This window comes from Anarhichas minor, unplaced genomic scaffold, assembly GCF_050575085.1.
Source record: "Anarhichas minor isolate MPS153535 unplaced genomic scaffold, ASM5057508v1 ptg000021l, whole genome shotgun sequence".
In the NCBI taxonomy this organism is placed as follows: Eukaryota; Metazoa; Chordata; class Actinopteri; order Perciformes; family Anarhichadidae; genus Anarhichas; species Anarhichas minor.
In genome coordinates this window covers 7,075,820-7,095,389 of record NW_027466467.1, presented here as the reverse complement: position 1 = coordinate 7,095,389, position 19,570 = coordinate 7,075,820, and the positions used below count along the sequence as shown (strand labels likewise).

The 19,570-nt window shown below is 43.0% G+C and overlaps 1 protein-coding gene across 1 annotated transcript; it reads left to right on the top strand.

Annotated features, from left to right (window-relative positions):
* Positions 1-12,758: 12,758 nt before the first annotated feature.
* On the top strand, positions 12,759-19,099 carry LOC142954745 (inositol hexakisphosphate kinase 2-like). Its single transcript, XM_076095949.1, has 5 exons — positions 12,759-13,264; positions 15,447-15,681; positions 16,234-16,385; positions 16,884-17,059; positions 17,588-19,099. The coding sequence occupies exons 1-5, from the start codon at positions 13,021-13,023 to the stop codon at positions 18,188-18,190; spliced, it is 1,410 nt and encodes a 469-aa protein (XP_075952064.1). The 5' UTR covers positions 12,759-13,020; the 3' UTR covers positions 18,191-19,099.
* The last annotated feature ends 471 nt before the right edge of the window (positions 19,100-19,570 follow it).

The following is a 19,570-nucleotide window of genomic DNA, read 5'->3' as shown; positions in this document are numbered from 1 at the left end:
ACACACTGTGTACTTTGTTTGCATGTCCCAAATAAGTGTGTCCCTAAGTTGAAGAGATCTGGCCTACAGATGAGAAGCAATAATTCGAAGATGGTCTTGTTTAGGAGATTTAGTGACATAACCCACCGTGGTGCATACAGTCCAAATGTGACAAGGGAAGGCTGTCTAAGGGAACAAGTATGACATTGCTTTTGTCCTTCAAGACAAAAAGGAGGCATTGTCTTCTCCGACTGACTGAGTAGAAAGCAACGAACCCACTCACTGTCCCATGAACAAGCTCCATGGACAGCGGGGAGGCTTGTTTCTCGGTGTAATCTGCGTAGATGCTGTTGTTCAGATTGGAGTTGTTCTTTCTCTGAACACTGTTGACCTTTGCAAATGCCTCGGTGCTGATCTACGTCATTAAATCAAAGCTACAATTGAGAAAAATATGCAATTGCTGTTCTCTGCATCTAAACAATAGGGATAAACTTCGTGTGCTTGCGTGAAAAAACATATCTAGAATTTAAATATCTCTAGTCTTGTGACTCTCTGCTGTGGTAAAATCATCATGCTACTAAATGAATTTGAAAAATGCATTTTACTAGGAAGTGCGATAAAAAGTATGAGTAAGGAGAAATAATAAACCTTTTTGGTAAAGTGCTCCCTGCTTCAGTTCCCCATACATCCCCACGCTTTCTATGTTTAGTAAATCTCCTCTTCCTCTGTTCTCTGCTTCTACCACTGAATGTAGAATCACATACAGGATATGATCACTTGGCTGACCTCCTGCTCTGCATGTCCAAACCACATGAAGATCACTGACGTCATCTCCTGGAGATTGACACTACCAGGTGCACCAGTCTGTGAACTTCCACAGTCCGAAAACTCACACCCATCACATTCACTATACGTCACGTTGTTATGCATCTACATTTAATTTCTGCTCCCCCTCGACTCACAGAAGTTGCAAGGGTTAATGACTGAGGTGAGGCTAGTTACCTAACGCATCAACGTGTTGCGCCAACATGCGTCAGTCACTCTCTCTCCAGTGACAGTGCTGTTGTGTTTGCCGTGCTGGTTCATTCCTTTGTTGGTGCAAACGTGTGCGTCACTCTCATTGTGTTTGAGCATGTGTGCGTTTTTTCTCACATGGGCGGTACATCAGTGGTTTTCCCAAATGAGAAATTTTAAAATAGAAGCTGAGCAAGCAGCTGAGATGACAATTAATCACTGTAGGGTTGGGTCCATAAAGCAAACCTTTTCAGGCAGAGAAAGTCTCTCTCTCTCTCTCTCTCTCTCTCTCTCTCTCTCTCTCTCTCTCTCTCTCTCTCTCTCTGTTTGTGTTTGAGGTGTTTGAGTGTCAATGCACCCCTGAAAGCGCATTAGTCGACAGAGATTATAAAGTAATTGTTTCCTCTCTTTTTCTAATAGATGTTGTGCTTTCTCATTTATTGCTATGTAATTTATTTCTGTTGGTTATGCAATCTCTCTCTCTCTCTCTCTCTCTCTCTCTCTCTCTCTTCAATCCATCTTATCATTTCAGCTGTAGACTGGTGTTTATTTTGTTTGCCTGTTCTTACAAAGCATCACATTTGGTAACTTATCTTTCACTATATAGGTTTCAAATACATTATCTTTTCCTCAACATAACCGAGTAGGTTTGTTGCCTAAACCTAAGGAGATTTCTTGCAGAAAGGCAAAGTTCTCCCGTGTACATTTGGTTAGGTTTTTCCACATGTCGCTTTAGCATACAGCTATTGTCATTAAAGTCCAGCCCAGCCAGTGAACCAGCCTTTTTTCACAAGTCTATTAAATTGTGGATATCTCCCCTCATGGATAGGACTCTTCTTTAGCACTTACGTAACACATGTTATGGTGAAGATTTCCCCCACTGGCAAAGGGCTCTGATTGGCTTGTCTGGCCCCCCCCATGCTGTGATAGTATTTTGTGTCATTGAAAATTAAAGCCAGGTGGTTACATGGAGGATGACAAGCTGTCGTCTCGCTGAAGATAGATTTTAGCATCGCATATTTCACCATCATATCTCATATTCTGTTGCACGATTTTCCACAGCACGTTTTTTGTACGCTGACATAAACGGTTAGTTATGCATTCAGCACACACAGTATATTATGCTTCCATCCACCCATAACTTTAGTTTTCATCGACTCATTGCATGAAAATCTGCAATTATGTAATTTGCATTTAGTTTGTACTATCTATGTTGTACTATCTATAGTATATATGTATGTCAGCTGGGGCCAGGTTGTTAAAGGTTGTTATTCACCTTGTGTAACAGCAGTTGCACGATGACATGTAGATATATTGCATAGCAAAGCCAAGCAGCTCTGGTATACATTCGAGGAAAAAGAATAATCATGTGGGAATTGACTTTGTGAGACCACAACATTGGACTTAATTCCTAATGCAGTGTGTGTTGTTTTTGTTGCAGGGTGAGATCTCCCCTGACTCCTGGATTCCCCCTGCTTTCCTGGCAGCAACAAACTCTGGGAGGCCACTGCTGACAACGTATCTGTTGTGATGTTGATAAGGCTGCCAGCAGCTCATGCAAGGTGACAGACCCAGTGAAACATTATGTAAAACAAAAAGTTAAACAAATCAGAAGAGAATTGATGCTTCATCAGCTTGCAGTAAAGAGGCCAGAATTGTCTGCAGTGTTAGATCCTAATAGGCTGGCCTCCATCACAGGGCTACTTTTGTCTGATAATGAAGCTCACAGCCAGTACTCATTTGGCAGACTTGCATGTACTGTTTAATATTTAAAGTGATTGTAAATTTGTATTTTTGCATAACCAAGCCACAGTGCTTAAAAGTGCCATTTTCACATAACTGAATAGGCATTGCTGTATAGTTCTTGCTTTTGTGGTCCCTCTTGTCGTTCAGTTATCCCCAACTCTCGAGCCACAGCCCGGCTAGCATCTGAGTCGCTGACCCCCTTTAGGCATGCAGCCTCTTGCAGTCCATCATTCAGCCCCTGTTAATCTCCCGAACCTCTGATCTGGGAGCTCTTATTACACATGCTCGTCATACACACTGCCATGTTTACTGCACTGTTTACTGGCACTGCGCTGAAAGGGATGAAGAGCTTTTTGCTGGTGAAACCAACCAGTGTGCTTCTAACAAGATACATGTTTTTTGTGTGTCTGATCTGATTTACCTTTTTAGAGCATTGCTCAGTTATCCTATGTATACCGTATGTCTATCCACTTAGAGTTGTCACAGAGACAGGGTCACACTGGAATGAGTAACTGGCCAGCAAACACTGGCTTAATGACAGAAACATTCGTTGATGAACACAAATATAACTGTGTCAAAATACCTCAGAATATATCTGCTTAATGCCTCTCCCACAATGTTTACCTTCAGGAAGGTGGACATAAAAGATTGGTCGATATACACACGGGAGCACAGAAGAGCTTCCCTCTGAGGTCAAAACTAAGGGAGAAATAGACACTTGACACTGGATGTGGGGAAGATGAAACCACCTCAGAGTTGTGTTGTGGAGAGAAAGTAACACTGTGCCGGCACCTCATTTGAAGCCCAAGTTTCAAAGCGTGTCCTAGGCCTGGAGCCAGCAGCGCTTCTTTGACCTCTCTGAATAATTCAGGTACTTACCCCAATCCAACAGGGTGACTGGTTCCCTCACCAGTCAGTCATTATCTCTCACTCACGGAAAGTGCGACGAGTTTTAATCCTGAGACTGCATTCGATAATCTGCTAATTCATTCTTTTGATTAGTAGCCAGGAGCCCAGTTTGAAAGGAGAAGCATGGTTCTGTAAGGTTTGGTGGATTGATGGTGGCCTTGGACAGCGAAGGGGAGAGCGGTATTTGTCATTGAGAGGGCGCGGAGCATGAAGCCGTTGCATTGGATGAGTGGACCACCTGCTCTGAGTAGCAGTGGCACAATCCTGGGCCTTTGCTAGCGGCATGCCTCCATTGACCTCACTCCCTCTCACATCCTACCATTCAGACTGACACTTGTTAAGTGCCCTTTTGTTGAGGGATTACTGAGTTTATATTTAACCTCTGTTTGCACTATCGAAGCATTTGTTGGCACTGACAGCTCAGTTAGAGTCCATATCTGTGTGTCTGTCTGGCGTCTGACTCCCTTCGCTGTCTCTCTACATTTGCAGCCCGTCTTCTGTCTCACATCTCTCGGTTCCAAGGACTTCCCTCCCTCTGGATAATACAGTCTTTATCTATTTTTGTCGATGCAGGACCTAGTTCCTCCCTGTGGAAACCCCAGCTTAGTTTCACGTTTAGGACCTGAACATTCAGAGAAATACTGCGTCTGTGTGTTCCCATCATTGTGCTGCGTCTGATTAATCAGGCATCACCTTTTTTTTCTGAAGTTTCTATGCCTGACTGCCCTCAATGTGTGCACACACATGCACCTTTCATGCCATGTCCGACACTACTCATGTATGTATGTTTGTGTGCGTTTGTGTGTGTGCATTGTGTTTTGGGAACAGGCTGTTCCCTGCCTACCGGGCACGAGAGAGTTGGGCAGAGTGAATTCTAATCTTCCACTGACTCGCTGAGAGTTCAGTTGTGGGGTTTGGCACTTAAGCAACTGTCCTTGATGGCGAAAAAACCCTGTCAGGGTATAAGAGGTCAGTGGCATGGAAACAACTGTTTCTATTTTGGGGGTTTGGCTTTGTTTATGACTGCGTATGTGTAACCTTGTTGACTTTTTGTTTAGCAACATATGCACAGTCATAACTCTGAAGTGGTGTTTATGTGTTTCTGTGTGTTTTGCGGGCGTTGTCTTTCAAACACACAAAGCCAGGAAAACGGTGTTTGAGCTTCAGGTAAGCATGGTCTTCTCTGGACCCTCAATTGTCTGCAATTCACCCTTAATTCAGTGGTGCACTCATTTTTTACTTTCTGCTCCCAGTCTTTCCCCTCTCCACCTGGTGGGCTCATTCTTTACCTCCAATTTTGGCCCTGACTGTGTCTCGGGTGTGGCTTTACAAGGCCAGGTCATGTTAGTGTTATGTATGTTAGTATAGTTTAGACTTGGAGGTACAGACAGGATATCTGTTGATTCAAACGTCTTCACCAGGGGGTAAAAATAGGCCGTCCCTTTATGGTACACTATATTGTAACTAAACTCCAGCCAGCGGGGAAAGTCCATCTGAATGCCAAATATTGTCGTGGCTCTGAGTAGAGATAAGTGAGGGTTGGACATTTGGACAGAAAGTTGATATGCCCTGTGTTAAGACTGATATAAATGCCGCACAAGGAAGTCATCAGAGGGATAGACCCTGAGTCTGATTTAGAAATTACGACTATGTGACCTTCTGTTAGGGTTTCAACAGCATGTCCCTGTCTCATAACGTACGTGTTGATCCGATGGGTAAATCTGTACCCTAGGACTTCTCAGGTCTCCACACCTTGCACTATTCAGTAAATCTTTTAATTTGTCAAATTATCTTGGGGAACTGGACGCCCCTCTCAAAAAAGGAAATAGGTTGTTTGAATAATTGCAAGGTCTTGATAAATAATTCAAGCTTCTTTTTCTCCACTCAAATTCAGATTTAGATGTCAAACATCCTCTCCCTGCTATTATTGGGACATCAATTGACAAATCAAAAACTCCAACTCCTCTCTTGATACCAGTCCTACCCGTTTTAAAAACGGCAGTAGTACAACCTCTCCTTGAAAAACCCACACTAGACATGAATAATATTTGCTTGTTGTATTGTATGTAAAGGACTTTGAAACTTTTTGAAAAGCACTTTGTAAATAATGGTATTATTACTATTATTGAGCTGTCCTTTCTTTCTGTGTCTTTGTGGTTGTTCTCCAGTCAGCTTCCTTGAACAAGGCCACGCTTTTAAGTAGACTTAATACTAAAATAGCTCTACATGTGTTTGCTTTGGATAATGAATAACGGATATATTTTAGTGTGTTGCTGATGTTTTATTGTGGATACGTTACTGTGGAAATATTTGAGAAAAGCAGTTTAAAGTTTAGTAGGAAACAAAAGTAGCGTGCCATGCGGCAGGATTTGGAGTTTGGGTTACATTACCACATAAAGCAGGTTCAGCAAGGGCTACATGAACAAGATCTAACATCTACAAGCATTTTACAGGTGACAGATTATTTCCCATCCTGATTTTAGGACTGTGTTATGCTCCTTGTGATGAGATGAGATGAGTTCAGATGCAGCCTGCAATGCAAGCAGATTGAACAGCAGAGTCAAATCATCCAGAGGAGTATCACAGTAGCACACAACACTCAATAGCCCCAGGTGTCCATCATGTCTTTCACAATGAATAGACTCTCAGGTGTGTAGCCAAGTATGTGTGTGACACGTCCTATTCTTGCTTGCGTTTGTTTGTGCATGTACAGTAAAAACATGTACATCAGTAAGTCAGTCTGCAGTGCACCAAACCTCTAAGTTGCTGTAACTGTACTCCGTCTTAGAGCCTTATCTAACCGTATTATGTCTTTGCACATGTGTGGCCTTTTTTCAAGGATTAATATTCATCTAGAAGTCAGCAGGGGCTGAGTTTGTTTGCCTTTGCATGCTGAGATAATTTACAGTATTGGGTGTCCTGGATGAAGCAGTTGTCTTCTCACTATGATGATCACATTTATTTAGATATGATGATATCTGCTTTCAAACCATGGCTACATCTTACCTTCAGTCTTTCCTTTATTCGGCTCCACTCGTTCACTTGTACCTTCATCATTTCCTTTAGTGTCCCGATCTTACCTTATCCAGTTGTCTTCTCACATTTCCTTTTGTCTTAAATTTCTTTCCTTCATATTCTGAAATTGGGAAAGCTATGGTACCCATGTCTGAAGGCAAGTCAGGTCTAGCATGTCGATGCAAAAGTGTAAGTAAATTACCGCTGCATGGAAATGCCACTGACACTGCATTCAAAACGCAAACAAATTCACCCCTGGTCTGTGCTTTTGCAACTGCAGCATCTGCTGTATTTTATGTTTTGTCTGGGCCTTCACGGTCCCTATCTATTGGATCATCTGAACACAAGAGTGACTGGGTGCTTGTGATACTGATATGTCGACAGGAACCACTTGCTCACACGAAGTAACACAACTCAAGGGTTCCTGCCAAATACAGAGCGCCTATGATGGTTGTCTGGGGTTTACCGTTTACCTGCCCACAGCCTTGCATGGTCAAGGTTAGACATTAAGACAACTACAACTGACCAATGTAATTTGTGGGTTTATGTTTAAGGAGATATTTGCAGTAATACTTTGAGGATATTAACTATTTCATCTTGTTGTTTCTGCTCCTGAAACATTGGTTGTTTTTTCAGTTTTCAATAAAAATAACCACTCAATCTCATGCTTATTGGCTTCACAACTCTTGGCCGGGGTTATTGTGATGAGAATAACTTGGTTTCTTCTGAGTAGAATTACATATTATTTTTTTAAGCGTGGTCCGTGTGAGAGGCAGAGGTTTTCTCCAACCAAGTCATAATGCTGTTGGGGGAGAGAAAACACTGCTCTGCTGTCCCGTCTAAGAAGATTCTCAGAAACTAAACTAAAGAGAGGGGGTGAGCCAATGCCCTTTGACCGTCCTCAGCTGCAGAGGAGGAACACAGCCAAAAGGACATGGAAATAGTCCAGTCCAGGCCTGTGTGAGGGAATGCCAGAACCAAAACAGCTTAGGGAATGTGGGTTTATTGTCACTGTACAAGGCTCACTTCTTTAGTTTGTGTAAATATGATACACATAAATATATAATTGGCGATATGCACAGAAGAACAGCATAACAACAAGGGATCTTTAAGAAATTCGGCTTATTTCTTCACATAGTAGCTTGATGTCAAATTAATTAGTTATGTTGTGCCTTAACGTTGCTGTCAATGAATGCCAAAAAAAGAAATTCAGTAGTATAAGAACCAGCTCTAGCGCTCTGCTAGACTGCACTGTGTCAATAGACTGAAGCCAGTGTCTGTCTAATAATTCTGAGAAGTGTCGACGGCTTTAAGCATAAATCCAGGAAGTATATGAGACGTCCACATTCCCATGTTCTGTCCAGTGGCGCTGAGCTTTACGGCTTTATAGCCGGGGCTGGACCCAAAGGCAGCACAACAAATTACTATGTCAATGTAATCACAACTATTATGATGGTTATTATAATTATTGCTTGTTTTAATATTATTATTATTACGATATGACCATTATGTGAAACCATGTCATTATATTGTTTTTATTATTATTAGATATTACTGTTGAAGCATATATTTATTTATTACCATTGCAACAATTCCACTACATCACCAAACTCCACCTTCTGTATGACATATCTCCAGTATCATATACTCCCATTTCACCGTTTCTCCTTGAATCAACTAGGACTTCACTGAAGCCTAAGGAAACTGGCCTATAACATTTCCCGGGTTAAAATGTTGTGTGATAGCGAGAAAATCATGGGTATAACAACATCAACGCTGGCCTCGTTGTATTTCAGTGTACCAGTAAACCATGGGTTGGCATGCACAGCACCAGGGCCTTGTAACTGACACAGTTTGAATGGAATCAACCCTTATTAATGCTATACCTGTGTTTGGCAGGTGTCCTCTGTGCGAAATGTCTTTTGACAAGTGAATTGTTTTCTTTCTGTGTGGTCCCTGAGTTTATTTGTCTCTTGCATTTGTAATGGAGCAAGCTGTTTATTTATAGCTAGTCCGCAGCCTGAATTACTTCCAGCATGTGGTATTTTTAGTGGGGGCTTAAGTGTTTATCTGGTGTGATGTCATGTGAGGTGATCAGTCTGTAAAATGACCCCGAAAACCACCACACGGGAAAGATCCTGTTTACGCTGCACCCGTGCCAGGTGCCTGACGAGCTGAGGTAGAGCTTGTGTGTTTGTATTTACGTGTTGGTGCAGTTTATATTTTCCTTTTTTTTGTGTATTTGTTGCTTCGTTTCTGCCTGTCTGCATGTGTGATTTTCATGACGTTTGAGAGTTCTGCTCACCTGAATATGAGTTGATGTGTCTTCGCATGCTTACCCATGGCCACTGCCTAAAATGGTCCAGGTATAGATCCAGACTCATGCCACCTCATTCAGATTATCTGTCTCATCCTAAATCTTTTAAGGCTCTTGAGTTAGATAAGGTCAGCAGTACAAAAGCACACAACAAACTAGTTCTGACACCCATGAAAAGCACCGAGCATACACGTGACATTTATAAGAGGCATTTATGTATAAAGGAGTAGTTGTTTGTAAGATTTACTGGAAGTAAGAACCACGTGATAGACCTATCCAAGTTTATGTGTGTGTGTGTGTGTGTGCTCTTTGTTACTACTTTGCCCTTCACATTCCCCATGTCCCCTGCATTTGTTTTATATCTAAATTCACTCAGCACCTCCATATTAGCCTCCTCCTCCAATGTCAATAGCCACACAAGGGCAAAAGACAGACTGCACCCACCCTTACTTCCCCTCCACCAACCATCCTCCACACCGGTCCTCTTAATACGGACATATCTGCCAATCACCTTTCTAGGATGCCTGAACCTGTTGTGAAGCCCTCCAGAGCTACCGTGATCAATGAATCATCGACCCACTTGACCTCCCCCTCTGTCCCCTTTGCTGCCCTGTTATTGCTGATAGACAACAGCTCACAGATTAAGTTTGCTAGATTAGCCCTTTGATCTCCGTAAATATGTTGATCATGGTGAGGAAAGATGTTATCTGCAGGGTTTTGTCTTTGAATACATGCAAGGAGCAGAAGGTAATGCACAGTTAAAAGCCGTTTTTAGGTGAAATATTGTATGAGAAGAGAGACGGTGGCTTCAGCTTTGTGTGTAGCATGAATCAAGGAAGATGGATGCAAGTTTGATTTCTGGTACATTCTGCGGGGCTTCTCTGTCTTTGTTATTTGTGTGATGGACTGGTGACATTGACTGTGCGTATACCTCTGTGACAATCCATATAGTTATATGCTATATATTGTGTGTTTTATTCAGATTGATTTCAGAGTTAACTAAATCCAGCTCATTTCCAGTGTGTGGAATCAGTCTCGTTTCCTAAATAAACCTGAATCTCGCTTGCTGTCATAGAAGAAACCAAAATCGCGACGGACAATCATAAGGCTGAAGAAAAAAAACAGAACTTTGAAATCCATTTGCAAAGCTGCTTGTTTCCCCACACCTGTTGTGGTTCTGGATTCCAACTTCCTGTTAGCTGCATATCCCAGTGTCTCTGCCTGCGACCGGCACATACCTCATCGGCGCTGTGAAAAGCCCCTGCTAACTGCCCCATGCTGGTCTCGGTCCATTTCTTTCAAGGTCACGGCACTCACTCCGCTGTCTCCTTATTTTTTATTTCCGTTGCTCTCTACAGCATGTAATTTCAACTGCACAGTTCATAATCAATTTACAGTTTGGGCTTCAACTGCTGCATTTTTACTGTATGGTACGACTCGACTCGAGTCGACATGCTTGGAACCGTTCTTTTTGCTTTTCCATTGGCAGAAGTTGTGGAAAGTAATCGGGACCTGGTACTTGTTTTGGAATAAAGTCTCCCTCTGTGTGTTGTAATCCATGCATCTCTGTGCTGTGTTTAAGTAGCTGGTCTGGCTAAGAGTCCCTGTTTTTGGGCCCCACCGGCCAGCTAGTGGCCTCTGCACTGCTCTCATACCGCAGTTATCACTGATAACGCTGTTCCGACCGATGGCGTCCTCGCATAAGTTTAGCGCTCACCCTTTGGTTCCCCTCTGGTTAACACTGTTAGCACTGTTGCCTTTGTTGCCACTGTTCATGCTGTTAGCACCGTTAGCTGCTAGCCGCTGGCTCAGCCTTCGCCACATTGAGAGCCGCGTGGAGGCAATCCCTCAATCATAGATTTGTTTTTGAATTCCGTATTGAGCTTCTTTAAAGTTGGCTTCTTCACATTGCCAACTCTCTGCCACTCTCTCTTTGATCTCATTTTAATATAGCATGCAATACAGGAGTTGACATTGACATAGTTGTATGTTAACGCTGCAGGACACCCATGTGGTGATAAACTCAGGGATTAAGAGCTAACCCAATTCTGTGTCCACCATCAGACAGAAAGCAAAACACACGTCTGTTTAAGTGTAACTGTGGCTATTTCCTACTTGTTTGGCATGGTTTAATTTCTAATTGTGTTCCTTAAGGGAGGATTAGAGAGATTAGCTCTGGCTTTCTGACTCTGCTCCTTGCACAACCAGCCAGTGTCCAACTGTAATGTACAGCACAAACCCACGTGCCTGTGCAAGCAGGCAAGCACACAGTCACACGTTTTGGTAATACACCATGCACTTCTGTCTGTGTTGTGTGTTCCCACCAGCAGCGTAAAGGTGGACGCACATGAATGGAGAAAGCAGGGAATGACTGTCTTGATCAGATGTTGTTTTGCCTGCTAGGGCAATCTGTGTCACGAAGAAAAGGAGGGTGAATGAGGATTATAGTTTCCACTCTGGCCACAGCATGAGTTCCTAGCAACCCGCTCTTGTCACCCCTCCTTATCTTATCCACAACCTCTGCTGCCATCGACATCTTCTACTTTATCAGATTCTTTAAATCTTTCAATTAAATTCTTATTGAGCCATAGGCTCTGCTATGGTCTGGAAGAATTTCACTTTACGATGGAGTTTAAATGCAGGCAGGATTCCCCACAACTCTTATTTATTCATCTAGTTTTATATTGTTGCTACACCACTATAATTCGGGGTGTAAGTGGGAGAAGTAAATACAACAAATATTGACATTTTTAAAGCTGAATGTATACTATACAATTATTATATAAATTATACAAACTTATTTTCTTAGTCCTTACATTTTGAGTAAGTAAGTTGATTTTGCCATCAGTCAAATTATATTATAGACCTTTACTCCAGTCAGTTAAAAAGGGCATTGTGTAATGGAAAAACATGAATATTAAGTAAGGCAAAAGTGCCTCTTGCCATCTAAAATTGATAGGATCCATGCGGATCTGAAGATGATCCCTGATGGTTGGTAATTGATCCCCCGGTGTAGCGAACACAGAGGGGCCTCGTAACGCCCCTAAACACCGTGTGTAGAAACATTGCAATGCTTTACATACTAGCCAGACAGAACCACAAGTGAGAGGGCTTAAAGAGACAGGCATCTGATTATAAGCTACCTTCTGCTATAAGCTATGAAAGAGACGCTTTTTTCAACCGAACTGCATGAAAAATTAAAGCAATGTTGGTGGACCTGCTGGCCGCCACAGAGCCTCCAGTTGGGAGCAGCAATTTTTGATGGCTAAAAATACTTCTATTTTTAAGTGTGACAACATTAAAATGAAGGCTTCTTGCACCATGTGTTGCGTATCATGTCAAAGCTGTTGGTTCTTTCAGTCCAAGTTTTCTGTGTAGTTAGTAAGGCATTTTGTTTTGACCTTTATCAGTGTATTTTGTACTGCACGCCAGTTTCCGTGTTCCTATCTCCCATTTGTTCTGTTGTTCCTTTCTCTAAACCTCACTTTACATGAGGAAATGGTGTTACTTGTTGTGTCAGGTTGTTAAAACCTGCTGTGACAGAGAGAAAAACAGCTGGGCTCAGCTTCGCCCTCCCCCCTTGTTTTTATTCTCCTTTCTCTCTCCCTTCCACCAGACTCCCCCCTCCCACCACTGTCTTTGTGTGCTAGCTTCTTTCCCTTGAAGGGTTACCACCCAACAACCTGCTCTGGGCGCTCCTGATTGGTGGATTGCTTGTTCTGGGGGTGGGCCCAGTGTCAGGCTTGCGAGAGCTTTACCAGTGGTGAGCCAGCTCTCAGCTGTCAGAGAACATTCTGTCTGAAGTGGAGGCACAAGCAGGATCTCTGTATTCTTTATCTGACGCTGCAGCTCTAGTCCAAACCTCAACATTTAAAGGACTTTCTGTGGCTTTCTGTTTCTACTCAGCTACAAGAACTGCCAGACAAGGAGTTAAAAAGGAAGAAGATATCCACTAAAACTTGGCTTTTTTATTCTGTTTCTCTTCTATTTCCTCCTTGCTGTCTTAATGCCCACGGCGGTGTGGTCAGGACCAGAGGAGGATGGGTCCGGCTGTGGAGGCTCAGGCCCAGAAGGCCGTGGATGCAGAGCAAAAGCAGCAACAGCAGCAGCAGTGCTACATGGAGAAAGGGGTGATGCTTGAGCCTTTCCTACACCAAGTGGGGGGACATTGCTGCGTCCTGCGCCTCGGGGATCAGACCATCTGCAAACCCCTCATCCCCCGCGAACATCAGTTCTACAAGAGCGTGCCTGCAGCAATGAGGAAGTTTACCCCCCAGTATAGAGGTAATGCAAACTATCCTTCCTTCTCTAGCCGGTGTTGTGTTATGCTGTGTTGTTATTCATCTCTCTTTCTTTATTTCACTGCTCTATGTGCTTTTGTGAAAGTCAGGTGGGGGAGATGATGCTTTGCAGGTTGTGTGTTAATTTCTTAGATTTAAAGGAAACAGAGCTCCCTGCTCCTGTTCAAGTGTTGTTTCCAGGTGCTTGTCAGCAGCATGTTTCAAACTGTGCCACAGGACGGTGCTGCAGCTGCAGCTATAAGTGGGCCTCCTGCAAACATACCACCCGGTTGCGATGTCCTATTTGTAGGAGGCTGTACTAACACAGGTACGTCACCCATTTATTTTTCTGGCTGACAGCCAGCCCGGTGAAAATGGTACCAAGTGAGATTCTCCCTCGCTTTGATCCCAAAATCCACCACAAGGTCATCTGCATCTGAAATGTCAACATTGGCAGACCTCCCCTAAACCTCCGGACGACTGTGGATTAGTCCACAAACCCAATGGTCACATCACCACCACACCCTTACTGAAGCACAGTAAGTGACGTTAGCAAACAGAGCGTGGTGGACTGATGGTTTAACATGTCACCTCTTAATGAGGGAAGCTGTATATCACTCACACAGATTTCTATAAGGTCTTCAGGTTTTTTATGCTTCAGTGCCATCAAAATATTTGTTCACACAAATGTCTAATAGGATAAAATGATGACATTTAACTAACTTCACTGCAACATCATGATGTTTTGCAATAACACTTTTCTGGCCATTATGCAACGACATAACTCAGGAACAGAAAGTGTGATTGTGACCATATTTCACAGTTTTGTTCCCCTCTATTAACGTACCCAACAATAGACAAACAGCAGAACAAGAACAACAAAGCTTGACAAAGTAAAGTCAAATCAATTTTATTTTTATATCCCTATATCACGAATACGAAATGTGCCTTCACAAGCTGTACAGCAAACAACATCCTCTGTCCTTAGACCCTCGACTCATCTATATTCATTCCCTGGATGTTCACTGGTACAGGAGGAGATTGTTCGCACCTACGAAAGTCCACCAACCAGCTTTTTGGTTTTTTTCCTGCGTCGATCTGGAGACAGTTCCGCTGGCAATAGCCCACAAAATCTGTAATCCTCTATACAAATAGTCTCTAACTGAAGAATGCATGTTTCTTACTGGAAATCATTCACTGGAATAGTGCATATCAATATAGGGATAACGTCCATTTCGCCAAAAAATACACATAATACCTTTCATCACGACATCTATTATATGAGTCTGGACAGACATGGATGTAAATGCAACTTGACTAGTTGGCGAAGGCATACTAGTTGTCATCTCTGCAACATCCCCTTTTCAAAAACCTGTTATTCCCTTCCCTTGCTTTGCTTTAAATATTTTGAGGCATCGGTCCTGTCATTTCAGCGTTTTCACCTCTTCATACTTATTTTTTCACTTACATTCTCAGTCCTCCTCTCCTTCTTCTTCAGCCATATTATTGGACACCGTGGGGAGGAAAGACTTTATGATGATGATATGTATGTTTATGATACAAACCTGTCCCGCTGACTGTTATTTGTTGTGCTCTCCATTCGTAGGTGAAGCCTGTAGACTAGCATATCTTTTTTTTTCTGTGTACATTTACAGTGATGCTGTGTTGTTTCTGTATGGTATTTATGTATATTGCTCATCATCTGTGTGAGATTCAATTTTTGGCAAATAAACAGAAAATTAAATTATGCAGCCTTGTGTCATTTATGTCTGGCTATTATTTTCTCTGTGTTGCTATATGCATTTGAGCATTACTACTTAAGAGCATTGTTTGTTTTTTTGTATGGGTTTACACCATTAAAACCCAATGCCAGCACACTGATATTGATTGATTGATTGTTCTCTCATTCTGTCCTTTTCTGTGTTGCTTTTAGAGCTCAGTATCTCAGTCCCATCCCTTGTCGTGATTTTGTCCAGGTATTGTTAGGACAGATGTCTTAAAGAGATGTGGGTGTAGACACAAACTACTCTGTAAAGCAGCAGGTTGGGGATAAGAGATTCTTAGCACTTAAGAGCTTGTGTTATCTTGTCAGCTTTATTTAGCTTTGCTTCAGTATGAGAGACATATTATCTTCCCTGCTTCATGATCCAGATGTTTTTCTGTTTCCCTCTATGTTCGGCTCTCAGGTGTGGTGTCAGTGAGCTTCGAGGAGGACGAAGAAGGGAACCTTTGCCTGATTGCTTACCCCATCCAGAGTGACCCAGCAGATGATTTAGAAAACAAGGACCCCTCGGCCGACGGCGAGCCCAAATGCGAGATGCTCATGTGGGGGAAAATGATGGCATCCTGGCCGCTTGTGGACAGCGAAAATTACAGCAAAGATGGCAGAAGCCGCCATTCTTGTAAAGACCAGGACAAGAGGTAAAATAAAAGAAAATGTACCATCAGAGACAGCAGTACACTGTGGGCCAGTCACGATCTATTTACAATAATCTTTCGTTTTCCATGAATGGTAGAGCTGTAGTCTGTAGACTCACATTAATTGACAGATGACGCACACTTTAACTTACACATACAACCTTAGGCGTTACATACTGTGAGAGGCTGATCCTTGGCCTTGGCAGCCAGAGAGAGGCTTATATAACTGCAATAGATGCATGTCTGCATATACACAAACACTCTTAGTCAGCCCTGGCTTGGAGTGGCAGAACGGCCGTAAGGCTGATACTGATTGACGGCCAAATAAATGTTGAGATTGATTTTAAATGTTTTGGATGGATCATAGTAAGTGAAAGACACAACAGCATTGGTTTCCTCTTTACATCCAATATAACAGTTTATTACTGCCCTCTCTTTATACTCTAAGACCCACACACATACTTTACCTACGATCCCAAGCAGATGCTGAGTTTGTTTTTTTCTATCTTCTTTGTGCCTAAATCGAATGACATTCTCTCTCCGTCTGCCGTCCAGTGTTAACAAGCTGGAGGAGGAGGCCGAGGTGCTCTACTACAGACTGGAGCGCAGTCACAGTAACGCTGTACCACAGCTCAAACACAACCCCTGGACCCAACAGCACCACCTGCAGAAGATGAAGGACAAAGCCATGCACTGCAACCAATACAGTATCCTTTCCTCTGACTGACAACTACACTGTTTTTTTGGCCCCTATTTTGATGAAATTCAGTATCACAGTGCATTAAGATTTAATGTCCAGAGGTTCAAGGCTAGAGGTCATGGTACGTGCATCAAGCCAACTGAGCCACCAGGACACCTTAACACCTGATGCAGCTGAAATGTATACATGATTGTCAGTGGCTCCAGCATGTAACCGGAGGGACTATACCTCCTACAATTTCTAGCTATCAATGTCTTTGTCTGGTGGAGTTGTGCTTCCAAAGCACTCCTATTAGCTACTTGATATTGATGTGACTTGCCTCTACATACAGTATTGCATGGACTGTAGCATTTATGTGAATACAGTTAAAACTGTGGAGGGGAAAACTTAGATAGACACAGTTTTTTTTAATCTAACCTTGTTAAGCAGTTTTATGTTGTGAACTGATTAGTGTAAGAGATGGCCACATTTTTACGGCTCTTGCCTCCTTGACTCAGTTTACCAGAATTCCTCCTGCTGGAAAATCTGACGTGGCGGCACACGTTGCCGTGTGTGTTGGACCTGAAGATGGGCACGCAGCAGCATGGAGATGAGGTCCCCGAAGAGAAAAAAGCGAGGAAGATGCACAAGTGCCAGCAGAGTACAGCATCTGTTTTAGGAGTCTGCCTCTCTGGCATGCAGGTGAGCTTCACTGTTCATGGCTACGTTTTTAAGGGACAGTTGGACATTTGGGAAACATCTCTGAAGTGCTGTAGTTATATTATATCTCGGTATTAATGAGACTATTCCTACTATTCGTTAACCATCCCTTTAATAAATCTGACTGCCATGTATTGTTATGGAATCTACTCTGCGACAAAAGTCTGAAATTAGCACCTGTCAAGCACCAAATGGCAGTGAAATTAGCTTTTAGCTATTAAATCAAACCGACATCTGTTCATTATCTCTGACTATGACCAATCAAAACAGTGGCTCTGTACATTTTGGAACACTTGTCCTTTTTTCATTCACTGCCGGGATTATTTAAGTAGAAACTAGAAAATAAAGACCGTTAATTATCTCTTTTACCTGGCCAGTCTAGTCCAGGTGAAACAAAGCCAATTTTAGGCACTTCTTTCAATATAAGTCAAACAAATCCTTGGTGTTATAGAAGTAGTCACTATTCCCTCTCTACTTTTCCAACCCCTTTATGTCTCTCCATCCCTTCAGGTGTACCGGTGTGACACGGGCCAGCTGATGTTCATGAACAAGATCCATGGCCGCAGGCTGACTGTGTTGGGCTTCAAGGAGGCTTTGTTCCAATTCTTCCACAGCGGACGGCGTCTACGAAGTGAACTCTTCTCATCGGTGCTGTGCAGGCTCAGAGAGTTGCAAGCTGCCCTGGAAACCTGTGAATCCTATCGCTTCTACTCCAGCTCTCTGCTCATCATCTACGACGGAGCGCCCCACCAAAAACACACGGAGGACGGCCTCTCGGAAGAAGAAGAAGAGGATGAAGGTGAGGAGGTGGAGGCTGAACCAGAAATGGAGGAGGGTGAAGTAGCAGGTGCACTTGGTTTTCCTCGCAGACCCTCCACGTCTAGCAATGACAGCACCAGTGGCGGGAGCTCAGGTGTCAGCCAGGCTCGCTTGTCCCTCTCAGACGCTCGTAGCCCCTTGGTGGATGTGAGAATGATAGATTTTGCCCACACCACCTGCAGACATTACCACGGGGACAGCGTGGTGTACGAGGGCCTGGACAGCGGCTACATCTTTGGTCTCCAGCACTTGATCACCATCATCTCCGAGCTGGAGAGCCACAGCACAGACTGAAGACTGACATGACACACACACACATTCAGACATAGATGCACAGTAACACAGAGGACAAAGAGGAGGACTGGACTACAGAGGCGGAGAGAGATTTCTCCTTTCCTCTTCAAACATAGACCTGGCCTGTGATTGGACCCAGTTCCTGGTTCTGCCGTTGGTGCTTCTCAATGTTCCTGTTGTTGTGTGTGTCCGTCTTTGGAATATGAAAGAGACCTGCACATAACATAAACCAGCCGTTTGACTGATGTAATCTCTATAAACAGATTCTGCATCTTATCCGTTGTCAGACTGATAGCCGATGGGTTCCCAGATTGTGACTGAGTGTAGTAATTTACCCGACGTCATCATTCTGTTTAACACAGTTCACTGTTGGAACAAATGGGTAGGCAGCAATTAAAGAAGTTTGAAGTCTTGAGACAGATCCAGACGAAATATTTTCCTAATGTCCGATTCCAAAGAAGGTGTCAGCAATTTGTACGCACAAACACATCCTGTTGAACAAGTATGTGGTTGCACTGGTACAGGGTTATGAGAGAGAGCAGGAGTTGTATGAGTATGAGGACAGAGCCAATAGGAGGAGAGGTCGTGAGCCCACACCCTCCAGTCTTCTTTTTTGCCTGTTCTTTCAGCCATCCTTCTATCCTTGTTCATCTCCACTCAAAGAGACTATATTCATATAGGTATCAGGGACAGATTATATAGAGTTATTTCTTTATTTGACATGTTTCATAAAATAAACTAAAAGTTCAAAAAAGAATATGAATGAAGAGTACTACATTCCATGTTATTGATGTTATAATAATGATATTAATTAATATTGTTATTTGACATCTTTGGTACCTCTATCTTGTATGTATGTGTTGTCCACACTTTGTTGGCAAAGAAAATAAAGACACTGGTTTGTGTTAACATCTGTCTTCTTTCATATTTGATGTTATTTGTTGAAAAGGTCAGGAACTTTATCATCACTGGGTTAAAGAAAGAAACCACAGACTTGGCTAATTTATATGTGCAGCAATCAAATTTCATGTAAATATCCAGGATGTGAGGTCGTCCCCTGGGTGTGTACAATTGACATGCTCTCTGAGCGCCAGCCAACACAAACACGTGCTGACAGAATTATTAATGTCTCTACAAATACCCTGGAAAGTATGGGTCTGCATTCAGACCCACTCTCATTATCTGCTTTGCAGACAAATAACTGGAGCAAATGCTGTGGAGTGCAGCCAATACACAAGGTTCCCCCTGACATATATATAGACGTTTTTCCCCTTAGTCTAGAATAATTTTATTTGTTGCAGAGATGTTAAAACAGAGACGGGTTGTTTTGGCAGGAGGAGGGGGATGACGACACCCTGGGCTGCCTCAGCCAGTCCCGGC

Excerpts from the sequence above, each read along its gene's own strand:
- LOC142954745 (XM_076095949.1), top strand. The coding sequence starts at position 13,021 with ATGGGTCCGGCTGTGGAGGCTCAGGCCCAGAAGGCCGTGGATGCAGAG. Across the intron at positions 15,682-16,233 it reads TGTAAAGACCAGGACAAGAG|TGTTAACAAGCTGGAGGAGG; the intron begins GTAAAATAAAAG and ends TCTGCCGTCCAG. Across the intron at positions 17,060-17,587 it reads TCTGCCTCTCTGGCATGCAG|GTGTACCGGTGTGACACGGG; the intron begins GTGAGCTTCACT and ends CCATCCCTTCAG.